Below are 23488 nucleotides of genomic sequence, written 5' to 3'. Positions count from 1 at the left end.
TTCTGTGACTGAACCAGACAACTTCCAGTCGGTACTACGCTCCCAGCACCTGGTTTAATGGAAACCAAACATGAGAAGCGATAAGAAGTTAAAACGCTGTCATGGACTTCTCAGGTATTTTTACCTGGCCTACTAGGCTGGAAACCTGTTCTCAAAAAGCTAAAGTGAGTCCTCAATATCCAATCTTTCAGTGAATGTAGAGCATCTATACATCTAATACTACCATTAAATACTGCTGAAGGGGACATCCCCAAGTCAAGGCCCCCTGCTTTTATGTAAGGCATTACATAATACATTTCTAAGGAGTTCTAAAGATTGATTCATGAAGTCAGAACATTAATAAATGAATGGTACAAAGTGCTACATCATAGAAATGTATGATACTCAAGCTGGATTACACATTGTAAAATAAACCTGTGCTTTGTAACTGTTTAATGTCGTAGACAAGCTTGTAAAACAGCTCCACGGTGTCAGATTAAGATTTAGACTAGAAAATTAACATTGTCATCAGGAAAAGCCGACATGCCTCAGCAATATAATTCCTCCACTCTTGAGAACAATCTCTTGGTCAGGTTAAATTGGGGCAATTCAGTGGCAAGAAAAAAAAGGATGACGCATGGCTTCAATTATCAGCAGCCATGAATAGATCCCTGTCAGGGGGAGTGAGGAAGATGTATCTAAACTCCGAACCTGACAAGGTTATGAAAATAAATGCATTTTCATAAACCGCAGTAAGCTAGAATCATTCCTCCATCCAACTCAAAGCTCCTGCTATTGTGAATTTAAACCACCAAAAAATCCCAGCCACAAATTGTATATAAAAGAACAGCACTTAGAGGGTTTGACGTTCATGTATTGCAGCAATTATCAAAAAGGTTTAAATGTAATAATATACTGCTGGAGCTCTCTGTCCTGTGTGAGTTTTTGACCAATTCTATACAAAGATGAGTAGAAAGTGCTCTTAAAAAAAAGAAAGAAAACCAGTTGTTTTACACTGCTAGGGGTGATAAATGGAATTCAGTCTCGATGACAAACGGTGAGCACAGAGAACTGTTGGATCATCTGTTTTTGTCTCGTGGTGTGAAGTTGCCACAGTTTCCTGCACACAGTACTGAAGCATCCTCGCCTCTGTGTCAATGCGGGTGTGAGACGACGTTCACGTGGGTGGATGTGTATACTGTATGTGTTATACTTTCTAAATGTGGGTGGATGCTGTACAGTGGGTGTTCTTTTTCTGTAGTGTGTTTGTTTTTCCTACCAGCATAGGGGACCGGGGCATCCTTGTCTAGAGCTACCAGCGGAGGGTCCAGCAGCACCGTGTCCATGTTCTCTGTGATCACACCGTGGTAGGATGTTTCTATCCACGGCTTGTGCTTGTTGACTGTGGAAGAGAAGGATATGCACATATTAGTTTACAGCATTATTGTAAGGATTGATATACTGTCATTTACATGCTTTGTTGTTTCAAACTGTATTTAAGCGTGCTGAGTCACGTCAAGAGGACTGAGAATGATGAAACAGAAGGCAAGGAAACTTCTAAAACTTTTTAAAAACATTATGTTGTGATCATGCCTGTGTTTTGTGATTGATCTCTCTTTCAGATGACACAAGGTAGAATGGAAATCCGGGAGTGAACATTGCGAAAATTACAGCGTTATTGCAATTACGACATTCTAAAGTCTGTTATTTCCTTATCGCAGACCGTTGCTATAGAAGTGGTTCTGATCTCAGACTCTGGCGGACCATTTTTGCATCAAATTATTGATTTCTTAAGTAAGTAGCCGTGTAATAAGCGGGATAATGTACAGCGAGCATGTCATTGTTACAAAATAAAAACCTCTTCAGGGCAATGCTTCGCGTCAGGGTCCTGCATCACCCTGTCGGGGTTTATTTTGCAATAATGACTCGCTGTACATAATCCCTTACTTGTTGTATAGCTTTACACCTATGATTGTCTTGCTTTAAAAATGACTCTGTGGCTCTCTGTAGTGCTTTGTTAGAGAGGAGAGGAGAGGAGAAGAGAGGAAGAGAAGAGAAGAGAAGAGAAGAGAAGAGAAGAGAAGAGAAGAGAAGAGAAGAGAAGTGAAGAGAAGAGAAGAGAAGGCTACACTTCTGAGGAACTGAACCAGGTCTTTGCCGCAAAAGCTTTAAACTTCTTACACTTTGACTTATTCGGGGAAAACAACAGCAGGCCGGAAAATCTTTAAAAACCTTGTTATAGCTATACACATTTATTTTTAGTGAGAGTTCTGAGCTGTGACATCGTGAACTACAGAAATCCGACTCTGCGTTAAGCTCTGTGTTTTGACCTCTACATCTCTACCCGTCCTCCAGCTCCATCATCCTTCTCTATAGTGCATTCTCATCGTTTCTTTTTCTCTCCTTCCCCTTCTCTCTGTTTCTGCCTCTGTGCTAGTGTTCCACAACATTGGGGATTCAACCACCCTGTCACAGATGTGATAGAAAGGTCAGGAGGATGAGCTGGAGATTAACACAGATCACCATCACACATAGTTACTCACACTGTAAATTAAACATCCTCCCACTTTCCTCGCAGCAGGGCCTCACGTGTTGATAGAGAGCGGTGTACAAGCCGCAAAAACAACCATACATGCACTTTAGTGTGTACACACACACACACACACACATTGCACATATCTCTAGTGTACAAGTGTCACTCTCTGCAGGGACCTGGGATGTCAACTTGACCTTTCAATCCACTGAAGAGGAACGCTTTGTCTCATGCCAATGAACAGATGACATGTCCAGCTGGCAGTGATTTAAAAATGCAACTGTTCCTAAAACCTTCTCACAGATTTGCATCTGTTTGGAGAAATCTCAGTAGTTTTGTCCTACTATTCCATTTTCTCCCCGCTTGTCACCATACTGAGTTGAGAGAACAGGGTCAAAGTAAAAAAAATAAAATAGGGAACACAGTGTTAGGCCTGTACAAAAGAAACATGTTTGTATAAAGTGGCAGTAGGTAGAATATTTTTGGCATCATTGGGCAAAAATTCCATTATAAACTTTTTCAGTATATTGTAATTCAAGTGTTCGGAGAGATAACTAAACTTCTGCACCTCCTCATGGCTCTGTTTTCAGGCTTTAAAAAATCTAGCCCGTGACGGGAGACTTTGGCCAATCACAGGTCATTTCAGAGAGAGAGCGTTCCTATTGGCTGTTCATCAACGGATGCAGCTGTCAATCAAATACGAATCATCATCATCTGTTACTGTAATGACTATTTCTCGCATCAAATATTTTCAGAAACATCTTGTATAGTAGTGTACTGTTTAGCTGTAAAATGAGAAAGTTTGCTCCGGCTGGTGGGTGGTGCTTGGTATTTCCTCAACTGATCTCAACATGGCTGCTGGGTCATAAACTTTCTCATTTTACAGCTGTGTTGTGTCGAAGTGGTGTGAAGAGAGAGAGCAGAGTCAATCTCACCAGACTGCTTTTCCTCTCCGTCCATTTCAAGTTACAGAGACACACGGTAAAATAATACTTTAACACGTGCTCTTTGTTGGATTATGTGTTTGCCGAATTACAGGAGAAGCTTGGACAGATTCAGAAAAGATGATGAATCGGTAATTAGAGCCGCACTGTTATTTCCTTGTTTTTTTAAGGGAGTTCTGCTGATAGAGACAACAGCTCAGAGCGGGACTGTGCAGCCGGTGAGCGGTTCATGACCGGCTTTAATCTTCTTTTCAACTTCACTTGTTGACCCCATCCTTCTAGTTATCACTACAGTTAATTTTTTGGCCACTTGCTCCCACCAGCAGCAAAGTTATAAGTGCCTGCTCCTACGGGATCCCAATCCTAATGGCGTCCTCTAAAGCAGAGCGTTGCACACACACGCAGCCCCGCGGTCGCACATCGACGCAACTCACGGCTCGTATTAAAACTCTGTCACTCTTACCAAAGTATCGGTAATAATAAAACGGGGTATCGTACAGTTTCTAACGGGAGGGTATCGCGATACCTTTCCAGTATCGGTACACCGTGCAACACTATCGTATAGACAACCTTTAACAAAATGCCATGATTGTGCCTGTGTATTGTCATTCACACTTGCCTTCTACTCCTTCAATTCACTGACTGATTATTTTAGATGGGACTCTCTCCCTGCTGAGACAGAGTAGAGAGTGGATTATAGAGAACCACAAGGGAAGACATTATTCATACTAGGAGTCTCATCTCATGCTCATGCAGGAGAGAGAAAGCACTGCAGCAAACAGCATGACTCTGCTCTGCTGGAAAGTAGAGAGAAGAGAGGAGGTCTTCAAGTGGTGTTTAGGCATCTTTACACCTGGAGTATTTCACTTGCAATCGAGGCATTAAAGCACACAAGTACACACACTTTTATGTTGTATTGTAGGCACAGCTTCATCCTAACAGTGCTTGCAGCTTTCTTTGATTGCTCTTCTGTGTTAGTACAAATTTCAACCCAAAAGCAGATGTGAAATGAACTGAAACAATCTCATAAAGAGACTCTTCAAAACCAAGACCATATTAGACGGTGGCGCTGAGGTGACTATAAAACAGACTATAAAAATAGCCATTATTCAGTTTAGTCTTCATTTCTATGGGCTTGCACTTGCCAGAGTAAATATATTAATCCATCATGCTCACATAGCATTTCATTTACATTTGAAGATGTCTTCAGTAAGTCTAATAGCAGCCCACAGCCAGCGCAGTTTACTCATGGATGGCAGGTTCAATTTCTGGCTCAAGGTCTTACATTCATCCCACACAAATAGGGTGGTGGTTGAGGAGGCAGAGCTGTGACTCTTTAAAGGGAGTCTAATATAAGGGCTCTTTTTTAGAAAGAGCACACATCAGACCATGGAAATGGGCTATTTCCAAAATGGCTTTCATGACATGTAGTACTGTAAAGCCATTAGTGATGCGTTTAAGGCATTCATCCTTGACATCCTTGAACTGAGCCGCAGCAATGAAACAAAAATTGAGGTAAGTTTGCGTTCCAGGAGGAAAAACTCAGCCAGGAGCAGCTGCCGTGACAAAGGCAGCCCTGCTACCAAATGCACCATGGAGCAGAGACTAAGAGTCTACAGCGAGCTACTGCTAGGGGCTCTGTGAGGCTGTGCTTAGGGCTGGGCAATATATCGATATTATATCGATATCGTGATATGAGACTAGATATCATCATCATTTTGGATATGTTTTTCCTGGTTTTAAAGGCTGCATTACAGTAAAGTGATGTAATTTTACCTTTCCAGACTCTAGTATACTCTTATAGTGATCATGGTTACAGTGATCAACCGCTTATAGTGATCAGAAAGCTTGGGACAGAATCATTCCTAAATAAATGCTGTTTAAAAAATTCACTCATAGTAATCAAGTAGTCCGCTTACAGTGTTCATTTTGGGTCTTTTCATACATGAAAACATATGGAAAAACATTTTAAAACTACGTTAGACTAACGTTAATTGAATTTTTGTTTTGTTTTTTTCAGCCTACTTTACTCCCTTGTTAGGTTGCCTTGCGGACCGCTTGCTTTCCGGTTAGATTCCTGATGTGCTGCATACACATTGAAATCATGACGGGAAAAAGAAATTCGTTTTTTATTCAGAGAAAATGACTATGCACGAGGAAAACATCTGTGGTTGAAGCCGCCCTTGTCAAGTGGATTTATAATGCCTGGTCACGTAATGCCCCCAAAATTGAAACTTTGCCGATCCTCTACCAGCTCTGCGGCACACATGCAGATCGGCGCCCGTCTCCCTCCATGCCGCTACCAGGTGAGTGAGCGAGGAGACTCGGCAAAGGGGCACCGTTCTGCAAACACTGTTCTGTATGCAGCGCTCACACTGTCCGTTTCATTACTTTGTATTCATGTAATAAATTAGATCAATTAGCAATAAGTAATTAGTAATCAATTAGATAGTAATCTGCATGAGAAATAAAGAGAACATTTGGTCATAATAATCATCCGCTTATAGTGATCAATTTGACCCGGACAGACGTGATCACTATAAGCGGTTTCCACTGTATTTACCCATTTAGTCATTATATCCAAATGATGATTATTTATAAAAAAAATCTCACTGTGTAAATATTTTGTAAAAGCATCAATGGTCAACCCTACAATATCATTATAATATCGATATCCAGCTATTTGGTAAAACTATTGTGATATTTGATCTTCTCCATATCGCCCATCCCTAGCTGTGTGCTAAATAGTAACATACTCAAAATGACAACATGCTGATGTTTAGCAGGCACAATGCTTTACATATTCACAATCTCTGTTTAGCCTGTTAGCATGCTAACATTTACTACTTAGTGCTAAACAAAAAGTACAGCTGAGGCTGATGGTCATTCATTCTTCAGGTATTTGGTGTTCAACCAAAAATATTGGATAAATTAAAAATGTTGTCCTGATGATGGCGCTCGAGGAAAAAGTCAGAGGATCACCAAAGTTATCACAAATCATCCGGAGGGAACGTATCAAATTTCACAGCAATCCATCCAATAGTTGTTGAGGTATTTTACTCAAAACCACAAATGTCAACCTCATGGTGGCACTAGATCAAAAGTCAGAGGATCACATAAATCATCAGGATTAATCCTCTAAGGACCATGAATGTCAGTACACAATTGTGATGCAATCCATCTGACAGTCTGGACCAAAGCGGTGGACTGAGCGACCGACAGAAAGACGGAGCCATCCATGCCGCATGGCTAATAAAAACCATTGTTGTAGCATGTGGTTCCTCCTTTAATTTGGTTACAAGTGTCATTGAGTGCAATACGCAAGGCGTCTTTGGCCATTTCCTCAGGAACATCTGCAGCGATTACAGCATTACAGCACCAGGATGCACATTATGGAGGAATAATTCACTTAGTAGAAGAAACAGCCTAAAAGTGGCTCTAGTACAGCACTGGATAAAATCTGATGTGACATTAATATGAACAGAGAAATCCAGAAACAAGACAGTGCTTTCCTGTAAATAACATTACTGCAGGGGATTGCCAACTTGTCCATCCTGGTATTGAAATCAAAATGTTAGTGTCCTCCCCTGGGACGGAGGCTCATGAAAACATATTACTGTAGGGACACAGGCGGTTGATAATCTATATTTAATTTGGATCCCAGCATGTATTTAGAGAGACACTGCATTATTGTGCTACGTATTGATCGATTCATGTCATGTCAAATCCATTTATATTTAGCATTTATTTCATTACAATGATGCTGCAGTGGAATAGACTACCAGTAAGGCAAAATACCAATAATAACTAGAAGAAGAAGAAGAAGAAGAAGACAAAATGGAAAAGAAAAAGTCAAAGGAGAAACTTTTAGAACAAGTAATAAAGAGAAGAGGTAGAAAACAATAAAAATGAAAAGCTAGATAGTAGGGCTGGGCAATATAACGATGTACTGTATAGCATCAAAACTATACAAACATGTTTATTGTATATATTTTTTATATTGTTTTTATCGTGACAATAGGCTAGGCTTATATTTATTATTTTTTTTCTATAATTTTACTTAAAACTTTTTTGCACTCAAGTTCTTCAAATGAGAAAAATACTCAGAACTTTTCATATGTCAAGTATTAAATTCACATACAATAGGCTTTACCATGTGGTTATTTCATATTGACTATTTAATGAATTACCAGAAAACATGCTATATTGTGATATATCATTATTGAGAAATTACCTATGTTGTGATAGAAGATTTTGGCCATATCGCCCAGCCCTACTAGATAGAAAAAAACAGGACATCACAATAAATCCAATGTCAGAAAGTTTTGAGAAGAGATTTAAAAGATATTACTGATTCTGAAAGTAAGAAAAAGGCACCAAGCATCCAAATTAGCATTCTGGCTAATAAGGAGGAAATACAGCCGGCTGGCCTAAAATACTTAGTAACCTGCACAGAGAAACCAGTACAATGTGGTAAAAAACCTCTCTGCTCTTCATGCAAATTACATAAGGCACTTGACGATCTATTTCGAATTTAGAGGTTCTCTCTGTAAATCACAAATATCTCTCACCAAGAGGGGAAAGTGAGATAATGTAAACTATGCACAATATGATAAAAAATATGAGAGAGGAGGATGAAAGAGGTGGAGTGGATCAGGGAGCTAAGAATAGAAAAATAAGGGAAAAAAGGATCCCACAGGGTGCATCAACATTTCAGTACTATAACAGAATAATGACGGAGCCTCAGTGCTATTGAAAGGCGAGGAAGCAGACTGAGCATGTGCAAATCTACAGTGACCTCCCAGCGCCCTGCTAGAATGAGCAGTAATTAAACTTGAGGTGAGCACACACACACACACACACACACACACCCTCTCACCTACTGAGTGTCCTCAATAAGATACAGCTCTGAGTTAATGGCTGAGTTGTTGACACAATTTTGTGTGACTGTGGACCTGTAAGCCGCCATTACTCAACACCAGGGAGAAAAGTAGCTCATAAAGATGGATTTACTTTATTTACCGAATGCGGAAACAAAAAGGACATAAAGCGAAATGTGGGAGAACATGATGAAAGTGGATTAAAGGAGGGAGGGCTAGAGGGTTAAACAGGAAAAGAGAGCAAGGGAAGATAAGAAGCAGCCATACTGGAGGCGATGGGGTGAGAAGGGAGGGATAATAAGGGAATGGGAGTCAGTGAGAAAATGGGGCTATTGAGGGTAGAAGAGAGGGCAGGCATAGCTAGCACTTACTGTAGGGAGAAGAGGGTGCTGCCTATAGGACCTCACAAATCCTTCAATTAATTTTCCTACTCAAATATTAACTTGAATTCCTATTGGATACATTACACGCCTGTGATCATACTCTCCATTCCTCTCATGTAAGGAAAGACCTCGCAGAGGCCTTCTAAAGTGACAGGGCTTTGAGACGCACCCAACGCTTTGATGGTGACGAGACAACGACGCCCCATAAATTAAATCCCTCCTCATTATCAGAAAAAGGAGAAGACACAGGAAGAAAGAGAACCATACCAGTCAGGTATCTGTTATCACTGCAGCTTTGGGTAAGAATGTATTCGTGTAATACGGATGTGTACCATGTAAGTGTGACGTCCCTGATTCAAGTCTTGTAGGGGATGTTTGTCATATGTAATTTTCCTCATTCACCCTGTGTTTCATGTCTCTCCCTTTTGTCAAAACCATCCAATTTTTCCCCACTCTTTGCTGCCAGTAGGGCTGACTTCAAACAAAGAAATTATTAGTAGACTATAGGGCTGACTAGGCTTGTCGCAGTAGTCGCTGTTACCGGCACATACCGATGACATTACGTCCCCACCGACCCCACCGTCCACACCGTCCCCACCGTCCCCACCGTCCCCACCGTCGTTTCGCTTTTTTTACAGAAATAAAACCCATTTAGTTCATTTTTGCATATCAGCGCCGTGTTATCAATACATAGTCGGATGACGGACGCTACAAACTGAAAGCGAAAGTCTCTGCTCAGAGTTGTAGGAGTCATATTCCACACAAACGGGACGAAAGACAGTTGACGGACAAGATGATGGCAGAGGTCTCGAAGCGAAAAGCAAAAGCGCCTATTTGGCAATATTTCAGATTTAAACCCAATGCTATAAGGGAACCACAACGTTAATGAGGTAATCGCCGTAAGGAGGACGGAGCGGTCATAGCCGGTGTGCGCAGCAAATCGACTAAAGAAATCTTAGTCTAAGACCAAAACGACCAATTAGTCAACTAATCGATTAAAGGGGGCAGCCCTAGATGGCAGTTATCAAATTATAGAATAAAAAGTTAAAAAAATCAGTTAAGTTAAACTGTTTCTGTTTAGGTATATGAAAAAGGTTTTCAACATTTGTGCTATGAATTGCAAAACACAGTTTTAACTCATATTAATCACTTCTGGTGTCATTTTCATTCAATCTAATTTTCAACCAGAGTTTTGGTGTTGAAACATGCAGCTCAGAGATAATGCCCCTCTCTTCTTTCCCTTTGTTTCTAGCTTCATTAACAGAACAAGAATAAAGTACTACGGACATGGCGTTCAATTATTGTTCACTGACTGCATGTTAATTTTACAGAAATTCAGCACGGGAGAAAACTTAAAAACATTCTTAATTATCTCACAAAAAAGATTACACATGAATGTTCTACATTTGAGAAACAGGAGTCTCCCCTGACACCATGACGAGTATCACAATATTAAACAATATCTTTTATTCTTGGTTTATCTAAGGAGGCAGTTAAAACAAATAATCTCATGCAAGACTTGTCTCTTATATGGATGCGTCAGGAGCATTTTAGCGTTTATCAGCTCATTGTTGGGGTTGGCGACTAGCTGGTGAACATAGTGGAGCATCTCCGCCGAAGATATTGGATGAGAACCACTTTACGCCCCCGAGTATAGATGAAGAAAACAATGTGTAAAATGCTACGCCAAGCTTTGATGCTCGCAGTACTATCGTGTGAAAATGTCCAAGGCCGGGTTTAAGTGTAATCTACATTTTTACACTATACGTTTGAATAAAAGTAGCGTAATGTGTGTAGCAAGTGTTTGGTCGAGCGACAGAGAAAGAGAGATGCGCTCAGAGCTCAACTGTTTGGCGATCATTGGAGCAGAGAATAAATTAGCAGTTAAGTTGACACACACACTTTTTGCCTCCACTTCTGAAATGAATCCGGCGCCTCTTATCAGAATTAGCCACCTTAGGCTGTGGACAGGTGTAACAGGCACCGCAGCATTTTTCCTGGCAAATAAACAATCGATAATTGTCTTCATTTTGAATTACCGGTATGTTTTAAGGTTGTGACGTCGCTCGAGGAGTAGCACTACAGTGCGCAGCTTCACACATACACATACACACACACACACACACACACACACACACACACACAGACAGACCTGCTATATGTCAGACGGACCAGTGCAACCAATGAAAATGTTTAGTCGCACTTGACAGATTTTTGGTCGCACTCTGGAGCCCTGCTACAGTAAATGAATGCTAATGTTGCTCTGTGTATGCTGGATGTGTAAATAGACGTTTGTTTGTTAACACATTTGGTACAATAACTTTGTAAGGTCATCCCGTGTCAGTGTTCAATCATTGAATGCATCTTTAACCAAATGCATCATACAAGTTGTACTACTTCTTTACGTTAACTTTACTTTCCCGCTTGATTTCTCAGGACACTGTCATTGATCTTTCATTTATTTCAGGGTCCAGAAAGCATTCTTTTAGCCCGTATGTAAACTGAACAATTCAGAGACCATTTATCATGACCAGCCGACATTTTCAGTAACACAATAGAGTGTGGATACCCGTGTGGATTCGGACCGATATTTACAAATGACGTCCGGGCTTGGGTCAGTTCAGTCTACTCTTCGTGAATATATAATGTAAAAATAAATAAATACGAAGAATCTACTGTCTTGCTCAGTGCTGTTGGTGGTAGTTATTTACGTAACGACGCATGAACGCAACACATATTGTAAAGCTAGCTGGACGTTAAACAAAATTTGTCATCGGGGAACATTAGCGTTGCTAGGAGAACCATCAACCAGAGGAGGACAGCGCTGAAGCCGCGTTGGATGCTATCTTCTTCCTCCATGATGGTTGGATTATGTACAAAGTTCAGTTAACAACGGTTACAAGATCAGTAACAGTACATAAACCAATGCCTTTTGACATTCATGTAGGCTAATGTTCTCCACATGTGTGTGTAGCCCAGAATACAAGCTGTAACCATGGTAACAATTGCATGACAGGGTAAAAAAAGGTGGACAAAAAAAACCCAGAACGCCTATCGGGTTCGGGTCGGGCTCAGTTACTACGGTGACGGACGAGGGTCGGGTTCGGACAGAAATATGCGGCCCGAGCTGCGCTCTATAACACAACAGTTAAGCCCATTTACAGCAGTACAGCAATAGCTGAGAAGGGAGCCAACTCCAACAGCAGTAGATTAAGCATTAGAAACTCCAACGCCCAGGAGAGGAGGGGGACAAAATCATTACATTATGTCCATAATTACTATGAGCATCAACTCTGACTTTTACAGTCCCAGTGCTGAAGTGTAAGACGCAGTTAGCAAGAACAGAGTAATTAGGCTTAAATATTGACTGCTGCAAATAAGTCCTGCACTTTAAGCAGAAGTAGGTTAGAGCTGGCCGGTGGGTCATTTTCAGAACATAAACTCTTCCCACTCACTCTCTCTGAGGACCCTTCCTCCTTGTACAGTTAGATTTGCAGGCAGTGCTGTTGTTTTTATGTCTTGTTTTTTCTTCTTCTTTTTAACTGCTCATTAAAGCGGCCATAAACTGTGATCTCCACCAACCACGAGCCATAAAGCCCCCCTCCCCCGCGCAATGAAGACAATTAGTTTACGGAGATTTTGATTTAATTTGGCTTTACCCACAATCCCATCAAGACAATTCGGAGGTTGCATTCCTATCTGAACAACAACGTGTGAGATACGGATGTGCCATAATTGCTCTGCGACATACAGTACAAACTCCCTGCTTTTCCGTTCCCCAGTCTGGTGCTGTCTGCATCAGAACAAACTGAGGAGGGGAAACGAAGCCACTGCGTTTAATTGGCATCAAATGTTTTGCACGCAGCAGTGCAATGTCTATAGGCATGTAAGAAAAACAACTGCAGATTTACGTGGGTATGTCTGAGGACAGAGTGTGCAAGCCATGAATGTGTTTGTAGATGGCCATGAGCAAATAAAAAAAATCACATTTCCCTACTGCTGAAAGAAGAGAAAGATATTAATATAATCACAGAGGGAGGGAAGAAGGAAGAAAGGACCTAGGGTAGGAAGTTAATGGTCTGTGGTGGTATTGTATCTCCTCGTGAGCGTGAGATGAAACTCAGCAGGTTTCTAATTCTGGTGGATCTGATGAGTCAGCAGAACCCTATGGAGACTGTGGATTGTGAGTGGGTGGCGTTGTTACAGAAAATGACAACAATTCCGAACTGCAGAAATGCTATGATCCACAACCAAAACACAGAGAAGGGCAATCCATGCTCTGCTGCCTGTTAATATATGATATACAGGATTTGTTTTAGTCTAAACTCACGAAACAGAAAGGCTACAGCGCATCACAGTTTGAAGGTTAACCTTGAGGACCAAGACACATGAAATAACTGTATGGGCATAACACATAACAAACTAAATATTAACGTTGGTAACCTTCAGCTTATGAAAGCATGGCATTCATCTGAAAGACTTGTGGGAGCTTTGATGTCATATAAGGCAGATGACAAGTCTGCTCTTTCATTTAATTCATCAGAAATACTATTTGGATTAGCGCCAATGCTCCGAAAAATAATCGCTGTCATTACACTTTTAAGCAAACATTCCAATTTGTTTAACTCCCTGATTACGTTTTTTTTTTTCCCTCTGCTGTGGCATTTCCTGACGCCAGAGCTAAAGCGATGCCCGGGGAGTCTCAAAATGTCAATTGTTTGCCATTAGAGCGCTTGGCATTCACTATAAAGGAAATATTGAGCCCTGCTGAAAGAAACGCAGTGTGCCTGCCCTCCAGAATTGCACTCAATAATAAACCTTATTTGTTTTTCTTCCTTGTATGCCTCTTCTGCTTGTTATGAATCATTTGTTTGATTTACAGTACAACGAGAACGGGAGGGAGCGCGTCTTGGATAACCAGCTGATTAGTTTCTGCAGAAAAACAGATGCAGAGTGCTCTTAGTGATGGCTTACTGTCATTTAGTTTCACTGAGTGGGCCAATGAAGGGGCACAACAGAGGGATTCGAGAGGAGTGAAGTGAAAGTGGAGTGGTGGAGGGAAGAGGACAACAAAGAGAGAGCAGAGAAGGGGATGGGAGGGAGGAGGAGGGAGGAGGTGATATCTCCATTAACAGAAAGCAGCAGGCAGCGAGAGGAGCCATGGCGAGGAGAAATGGATGGCAGTGTGACTGACTGGATTGAATAAGAAACAGTTCCACTCTGCAGACTCGAGCCTCATGTGGTGATCAACCAACGTAAACAGCCGACCATTTGCACTCATTTCAACTCACTTCAAATGCGACAATCTGCTGAATGTCAAAAAACTTTAAATGGAAATTCCACGCCCTGACTGGCTGGTGTGAGTGATCCCTCCATCTGTTTGTGTCAAGTTTTGCATCGTATATTCAGTGACACTATTGTACACCTTCAACTGAGAAGTTTTTTGTTATAATCCCCAACAAGGAAGACGTATGTGACAAAGGTGCAAATTGGATATGCCAGTTCATCACATGGTATACTGTAGTAAATGAACGGTTAAATATATTTACTGCTGTATACATCTTTACAGTACCAAAAATAATTTCATAATGCATGCACTGAAACCTGCAGTAGGCTGAATGTTTTTGGCATCATTGGACAAAAAAATCCATAATAACCTTTCAGCATATTGTAATTCAAGTGTTCTGAGAGATAACTAGACATCTGCACCTCCTCATGGCTCTGTTTTCAGGCTTTAAGAAATCTAGCCTGTGAAGGGAGACTTTGGCCAATCACAGGTCATTTCAGAGAGAGAGTGTTCCTATTGGCTGTTCATTCAGCGGAGGCAGCTGTCAATCACTCGCAAACTCCGATCAAACGGTCAAACTAGGTAGCGCTGATCAAATATGAATCAATATTTCGTTATTGTAATGCCTATTTCTCGACTCAAATGTTTTCAGAAACATCTTGTAGTGTACTTGGAGTTGTCATAAATGAGAAAGTTTGCTCCGGCTGGTGGGCGGTGCTTGGTATTTCCTCAACTGATCTCAACATGGCTGCTAGGTCACAAACTTTCTCATTTTACAGCTTAATAGTACACTACAAGATGTTTCTGAAAACATTTGACCCCAATCCTTCTCCTGGCTAATTTGCTAATTTGCTAACTAACTAGGTACCTCACTATTTGTCATCCCTGTATCTATTTTGTCACATTAGCTCATAAGTCTCCCTGCTCTGCCGGGTCGGTTAGTTTGACATTCAAGACACCATTCTGGGTGAGAGACACATCACTCGATCCACTCCAGTCCTGAAAGTTGTACTTTGGCAGACATCTGTTTGGTTGCTGCATTTCTTATCCCGCAAAATCTCAGCTGTATCAGCTGTGAGTCAGACTGTCTTTTCTTACCGTCTGTCGCTGTCTGCCATGGTAAATCTGTCATCTAAACCCATTTACCCTCATCTTTCTTTTGCTCTCTCTCTCATTCTCTCTCTCTTTCGACCTGTCAGTGGCATCACGTAACAGGTGTTAACTGTCAGTCTGAAAATTTATTGGGACTTTTTCCAGGGTTCCTGGTGAAGACTTATATTAAATGTCCCTTGAACGAGTAAGCTGGAAAAAATTTGGAGTGACACTTTAGTGTCAGCCGCAAATGGGGAAAAAATATTTAACACATGTTGGATGGATACTGATGATAATAACGACAATGTGTTAACAGATGAGGATTAGCAGATTTCAAAATGTGGGTTGCTGTTTACTTTTCTAGCACAAAATGAATACAATAATCCTCTACTAAACTAGTACTCTGATCACTAAAATACGATGTATTCAGACAGTCAAGCATCTGAATGAAGACCCACCTAAGAGAAAGTGGTTGTAAGATTAACACAGGAACAACCCCGACACCTTTAACTGGCCGCCCTTGACCTGCTTCCGCCTGACCCCGCGGTTCAGTTTCCTCTGGACAATGTCTAACATCTACGAATACACCAGGGGAATAATGGATTAAAAAGAGCAGGAAGTCTGTTATATCAGTCCAAGCTGCAAGATGTCTGATTCAATTACAGCACAAAATCTGTTTCAATAGCGCTCTAACAAGAAGGGAGCAGGAAATTACTTCCACTGCGGTGTCCTCAACAGACAGAGCTCAAGCACAGCGACTACACTGGGCGGTCTAAAAATGGCTAGTCTGTTCCATCTGTGAAGAAGAAGCTGTCACAAAAATTGTGAAAAAAGTTTCCCAATTTGTGAAAACAGGATACGGATCTCATTTTCATGATAAGCAATATAATGCACATGGACTGAAATATACTCTCAATTCATTAAAAAAACTGCTGTAATCATGATACATTAAACCTCCTGTGTATGTATGGATATGTCTTCAGAGCTGCTGACTGCAGTTAACTATGCCCCTAACATCCACTATAGTTCACACAAGCAAATTTGCTGTCACAGGTCATGTGGGTGCTGTTAATGCTATATTAGAACTACTTGAGTCCACAAAATGCCCTTAACAACAAAATTAATTAATTTCAAAGTTAACGAGTTCTTCAGCTAAAATTGAGAAACGGTCGCTGAGAAATTGTTGTTCTTCTGCAGTTTTAATTAGCAGCCATTTCATGGCACCTACCTATATACAGTATATACTGTACATATATAGTGTATTTATATTTATTATTATTATATTATTGGGGCTGTGAAAGTTAGCGCGATAATCAGGCGTTAACGCAAATTCATTTTAACACCACTAATTTCTTTAACGCATTAACGCAATCGATCTTTCGGAGGCTGAAGCAGGCTCAGTTTTAAGGCTAGAGAAGATACTGGTATCATAAGAAACTAGTAAAACCTAAGGAATCCATCGGCACCAACCATGTCATACTAGCTTGTTGTGAAGGAGGTTAAATAACGCTCTAAACTTACGCTAAATTTTGGCGAGGAAAAACTGGCATGGCCATTTTCAAAGGGGTCGCTTGACCTCTGACCTTGAAGTCTCCCCTTTACAGACATGCCCACCTCATGATACACATGCAGTTTTGGGCAAGTCATAGTCAAGTCAGCACACTGACACACTGACAGCTGTTGTTTCCTGTTGGGCTGCAGTTTGCCATGTTATGACTTGAGCATATTATTTATGCTAAATGCAGTACCTTTGAGGGTTTCTGGACAATATTTGTCATTGTTTTGTGTTCTTAACTGGTTTCCAATAATAAATATATACATACATTTACATAAAGGAGGCATATTTGCCCAATCCCCTGCAAAAAATTGCAATGGAATGAATTCAAAAGGTGAATACAGTCTTAAAGAACTTCAAATATAAAGGTATAACATATGGCTGGAAAATAGCTGGAAATCCATGTATGGTACTGTGGATAAAGAGTGAGAAATCACTCCAGGGAGGTTAAAGTTGCTGGCAGAGGCATTTTTAAAGCGGGAGAAAAGCTTTAGTCATGGCTGAAGAGGCCTATAAGCCCCTCTAGAAATGTATGAGCATAAAAAACAGTTACTTTCCACAGCGGACTCATTTATTGCCCACAAATGTGTATGCAAACACCAACACACAGTAACCCGACAACGCTGACAGAATTAATAAGTACGCCACCACTGGGAATGAGGGGTTAGAGGTCTTAAGTACCATTTTAGTACACTGTCTCAACAGTGTTATGGTCACAATGATGTGCACACTGGTGTGTGTCGTATTTGAGCATCAGGACTCAAAAGGTAAAAGAAACTGTATTTGTGTAAAAGTGTCAAATCACACCATCTGACTCCTGAGGGATTGAGTTGGTGCTGAAAGAGAGAAAGAGAAAGAGAAAAGTAACTGGACGGTGACTTCAAATGAGCTGAAGTTAGGGAGGTTTGTGTGCATGTGTGTTTCTACAACCTTTTTATGATGAAAAAGGGAATACACTAATCATGGAAATTTGTGTCTTAATTAGCCTACAAACTGAAGCCCTGCCATAATACTAAACTGTTTTCATTAACAATAGTTATTATATTTCCCCTCATCTGTGTAAAAAGAGGAATGAATAAACGCATGAAAGTGTAACTTCACCCCCAGGTCTGAGCCTTAGTTCATCCACTGCATAAATTTGAACGATGCTAAATGCTAAATGCCTAAAGTGGGCAAGGGGCTGAGAGATAAAACCATGCCTATACTTCATGACAAAGGTAGCTGCAGTAGCTTGGAAAATAGTGATATGGGGATCTGAATTTGTTTAATTCACTATTTATCAGACCACAAATGAGACAAGAATTAGCACCCCACAGTCCCTCTGCACCCTTCCCGCCACTGGGAGACCACAGCGCCGGGAGGAGAGCGCACAGAGCGGGCGCCAGCTCTGGAGACAGACCGTCGCGTCCACTCACTTCCCGGTCTAAGTAGTCTCCCAGCGAGAGGGTAGGGGGTCCGAGATCCAGCACTGCCGCTGGCCACTAGCCCGTTATTCCGCTCATTTTCTGTAACCAGCCAACTAGAAATGCCAGTTTTTATACATTTTAAAGACACTTCAGTCATATCATTTAGTTTACAGCTTAAAAACATGTTTAAGTGTGCAGTTGCACTTGAATGAATGAAATACACTATTTCCTTTAACATAATCAGTGTGGTGTGGAAGGTCAGTACGTCTTACAGTGTGTGTAATTATTGTCCAAAATTACTCCATCAAATCTTCAGTTATAATGGATTTTTTCACCATAATGACCACGGTGATTATACGCAACACTTAATGTTAAAACAATGAGAGTATTATGATAAGTGTCTGATAGCAATGTGATAAATGATGTTGTGATGATGGCGGTGGGTGGGACAGACGTTGCTACTATATGTGAGTCATAGAAATGTGATGGTAACAGCGATTTTTGACAGGCATATTACTTACATTGTGACATCTGAATGATAACTATATGAGGATGATATTTGCCCAATAAGGTGTTATTAGTTTATATGAGGGGTGGTCATACTTATTTACTTTATTTTAAAGTCCTGTAAGTTGGATTTAATAGATATTTTTGTCAGTCTGTTCTAAGTCGTGCTGCTCCATTTACTAACATCTAACCAATCACCTGCCTCCACACATGTTCCTCATTGCCCTCAGGTCTCAAAGTGCTTCTGAATGAAAATGAAGTGGATTTTAGAGGCAACTGGATTGCATATAAAGTCAGTGCAAGGATGAGTGGTAGCAAATGCACCATGGGCAGAGTTTAACACCTTTCAACTTGAGCGAAAAATCTGCGCTTATCCCGAGACTTTATAACATCAGCAAGCTCACAGCTAACATCTATACAGTTGTTACAGTACATGATATGAACACAGAACATCAATCATACAGTATGTCAATATCAATCTGGATCACTGGATTCAACTGGAGAAAGTACTGCAAGTCTTTACAGGAGCGTTCAAGTATTCAGACACTAGAATAATGCCTGTATGGTCTTTTTTGATAACCCAAAAATATACAGCCAAATACTAGAATTTCTGCGTCAAAGTTGTATCCCTCCGCCTGCCAGGCAAGCTGCAGTTTACATCCATGTCTGACCAACTGACTTCATCATTTTATCCTGTTAGATATTTGTGTGAAATTGTCATAATTAGAAAATTAATTCTTGAGTTATGGTCAAAATGTGTTTTTGTGAGGTCACAGTGACCACCAAAATCTAACCAGTTCATCCTTGAGTACAAGTGGACGTTTGTGCCAAATGTGAAGAAATTCCCATAAAGCTGCAGTTGGTAGAATTGGAGCAAATATGATTTTAAAAAAGTTATTATTTTAAAACTGTCACTATATCCTGACAGTTGTGCATGAGACAGGTAATCTGAATAAAATCATGTTCCTCTGTGTCCTCTGGTGCTTCTATTAGCATCTGTTTGTGACCCGGCAGCCATGTTGAGATCAGTTGAGGAAATACCAAGCACCCCCCACCAGCCGGAGCAAACTCTCTCATTTTACAGCTAAACTGTACACTACAAGATGTTTCTGAAAACATTTGAGGTGAGAAATAGGCATTACAGTAACAGAATATTGATTCATATTTGATCAGCGCTGCCTAGTTTGACCATTTGATCGGAGTTCGCGAGTGATTTAAAGCCGTTGAATGAGCAGCCAATAGGAACGCTTAATAGAAACGCCCTCTCTGAAATGACCTGTGATTGTCCAAAGTCTCCCCAGGGTTCGATTTTGAAAACAGCCTGAAAACAGAGCCATGAGGGGGTGCAGAAGTCTAGTTTTCTCTCAGAGCACTTGAATAACAATATGCTGACGGACGGACGGACGGACGGACGGACGGGCAACGTGAAAACTCAATGCCTCCGACCACGGCTGTCACCAATGTAGAGGCATAAAAAAAATGTGTCCAATACATGGAGAAACCAACTGGTGCAGTCCTAGCCATCTGCCATGTAACTCACTAAAATACATTTACTTCCTCAAAATAGTAAATATACACATGCTAGTGTACACACTCACACAGAAACACTAAAGCACACATATCTTTATTGATAAATGTTTACAAGTGCGTGCAAAATAAAGATGCAACATTTTTTGAAAGTGTTTGTAATCCAAACACATCGCAGCACACATTTGCCTGGCTCGCCTGGCATCGCTGAATAGGGAGAGTCTGTGTATGAAAACCTGATCAAACAGCCAGCATTTGGTGTCTGTATGTACAGATGGTGGGTCATACCTTGGTGCTGGAGCTGGTGTGTATTTTGCTAGCAAAGGTCTCTGTAGAGCTAAATATATCAATCACACTCCGTGATATTATTTATTAGTCCAGTGATCAGTAACCAAGAGAGAATTTGTTGTTTCAACATTGTAAATGTTTCATCTTCCCTCCAATTCCACTTGTTTTTCAAATGGCCCGTTTCACTGTCTGAAGATGAACATTGTTGGTACCAGGCCTGTGTGGTGTCATTAGGACTGGATGAGGCTTTTACTATTAGAAAACTATTTTCTTAATCTGTTAATACATTTTTTGGAGTTTTCATCACTCCCTGTCTCCCTGTGTCTGTGTCTGTCTCTCTCTCTCTCTCTGTTTTATACCGGCTCATGCCTCCAGAATCACAAAAACACAGTCCCACACATACACACACACACAGCCCGAGGCTATATCCAAACCACCATGGTAGAGAGGACGAGGGGTGATGGTCTATTGACTGATGGAGTTCAAGCAGTCCATGTAACTCTTGGTGGTTAGCCAGTCATTTCAGCAACAGCCTTGGGCAACCTGCTACTACTCACTCTGTGTGTTTGTGCATGTGTGCGACGTGCGCGTATCAGGATTTGTGTGTTTGTGTCTTTGCTGCGGACTGATGGAATTCCCAGAAGCCTGTGAGAGTGACTGGGAGGATGTCTGACAGGTGAAGATAAACTGGACCAACAGCCAGCAGCAAACAGCGTGGAGGCAGTGGGCTTTATAGGAACAACAAGCCAAACAGAACACATTGTCTACTCTCCATAAAAGTTGAATATGTCTGGGATTTAGGGGGATAGGGGTGCTGCATTTGTGTATGTGATGGGGTTGGCAAAGCACAGGGCCTGTAGAAGTGTACGTAGGTTATAAAAGTGTGTGTGCATGTGTGGGTATTCAGTGCAAATGCTGGGAGACAAAGAAAGAAAGAGGCAGAAAAATGAAATTGAATTTAACTGCAATGAGACAGAAAGATGGGGGAAATATATCAGGGATTAGTTACAGCCCAAGGGGTAGAGCAGTAGATAAATCACCACCATCTCAGGGCGCCAGGAGGGTGTTCGAGGTATACCTCATGTTTTTAGATTTGATCCAGAAGAAATGGTTAATTTCCAATATAAAAATGAACATGGGAAACATTACAGTGGCATAACAACAGACATCTAGAGCATATTGACACCACAATCTGAAACTGATCCGGTTATCATTCATTGTCAAGTGGCTGCAGGGAAGAAGAGGAAAGAGAAGAATCATAAAAAAAAAAAAGGCCAAGAAACCTGTCCTTAAGCTGCGAGTGTCACGGTGGTAAGAGACTTTCATCTTTTCCACTATCTTAAGTAGACACACTGATACATTTAATCCATACTACCACATGCTGCTCCTCTGCCACTTCTTCCTTTACCCTTAAGTACCAACACAGATAAGAGCGGACACCATAAGGGCTTTTCCTGCAACAGAGGATGACGTACAAACAGAAGACAGAAGAGAATCCTGATGGACTGATGAATGCACCCGGCCGTGTCGGTGCTAAAAGATGGCTGTACTGTGTGTACAGTGTGTGTTTGTGTGAGACCAACATGTGTCATTTTTCATTCCCTCTCTCAGCAGGTTTGGCCCTTGATGTCTGGCTAATCTTGTGTACTGAAGGTCAATTAGCGCCTGAGGTGATTGAAGCAAATCTACAACAAATTTCATACTGGTGTGAAATGCCAGTCTTTTTCTTATTGAGAATTATTATTCTGCAAAATGGAAGCGTTGTAAAAGAAGAGTTGTAGTTGTTATGTACCTATTATGAGGTCAAGTTCGTCTCATTAGTTATCGCCTCACCATAGTGCAGTACCCTACGTTGAATCCCACGGATGACTGTGAGCAAAAAGGAAGTGCTTTCACAGATCCTGAACATCTTGTACTTCATCTTTTAACACAAGGGTTTCTTGTAGAGCCATGCCCAGTGAGGCAGATTCCAGCACAGCTCAGTAGTCATGCTCCAGCACATCAAGTCTGTGTTTCCTCTCTCATACACAAGTGTCCCTGGCTGATAGCGTAGTTGAAATTACAGAGGCACTACTTCTTTCACAAGGCCTGTTCTGCATTTAAAAAAAAAATGAATTAGCAGTTTGATTCACAATATTGAATCTAGCTGCATGTTATTGCGGGCTGCACGGTGGTGCAGTGCGCCTCGCAACAAGAAGGTTCAAACCCGGCCGGTGTGGAGTTTGTATGTTCTCCCTGTTTTAGGTTAATTGTTGACTCTAAATTGCCCGTAGGTGTGAATGTGAGTGTGAAGGGTTGTCTGTCTCTATGTGTCCGCCCTGCGATAGACTGGCGACCTGTTCAAGGTGTACCCCTGCCTCCCGCGACCCTGAATAGGATAAGCGCTTACAGATGATGGATGGTTGCATGTTACTGGAATGTGAGACAAGACAGGTGTATCATAAAATAGACACAAGGAGAGCGCTACACAGAAAGGGTCAGAGCAAAGGATCAGATTGAGAGTTTGAATGAACCTCATTCAACAGATTATCTTTGAAATGTTCAAAACAATACCTCATGATGACCTTTGAAACAATAGACCAAAATAAAAAATGAATTTAAGGCCCACTTACTTGTTTTTTTTCACAGCTAGTAAAACTATATCTCAAAGTCTTCCTCCTCTCCAAACTACATCCGCTGAGGAAGACCATGAGATGTGGGGGAAACCTCCAGAAGAAGCTAGACCTTGAGTTAAGATTTTTTTTTGTCAAAGAACTCATGGTAGGGCTGACCCGAATGCTTCGAAGCTTCGACCGTTGCCATGGTAATCGACCTCCAAATCAGTATTCGTATTTGTTTTTTTGTTTTTTTGATATATAAGTATGCAATAATAATGTATAAATCCCCAAATAACCCCAAAAATAAGGAATAATCCCACAACATTATTCATTATTCATATTCAACATTAATTATTATTAGTTATTCTTAGATGGATATCACTGTTTGGTACGTGTAGAGGTGTGTGTTTGAACAGTAGTGCGGCAGTGGCACTACATACCTTTGAATATTTCTCACTGAAGCTTCGAAGCCCAAAAAATGGTATTCGGAACAGCCCTACCTCATGGATT

The 23488-nt window shown here is 41.1% G+C and overlaps 1 protein-coding gene across 2 annotated transcripts in view; it reads right to left on the bottom strand.

The window, feature by feature from the left end:
• Positions 1-23488, bottom strand: part of clstn2 (calsyntenin 2) — a 162524-nt gene that overhangs the window by 81960 nt on the left and 57076 nt on the right. For both annotated transcript variants that reach the window (XR_005209106.1, XM_037787175.1), the window contains exon 2: positions 1259-1381. Coding sequence is in view for 1 of the 2 variants with exons in the window: in XM_037787175.1 (XP_037643103.1) it covers positions 1259-1381 (123 nt within the window). In the remaining variant the exon portion in view is untranslated. The remainder of the gene's footprint in view (positions 1-1258; positions 1382-23488) is intronic.

Source organism: Sebastes umbrosus, chromosome 12 (genome assembly GCF_015220745.1).
Source record: "Sebastes umbrosus isolate fSebUmb1 chromosome 12, fSebUmb1.pri, whole genome shotgun sequence".
NCBI lineage: Eukaryota > Metazoa > Chordata > Actinopteri > Perciformes > Sebastidae > Sebastes > Sebastes umbrosus.
Note: the sequence above shows the minus strand (reverse complement) of the source record. Positions and strands in the feature narration are given on the sequence as shown.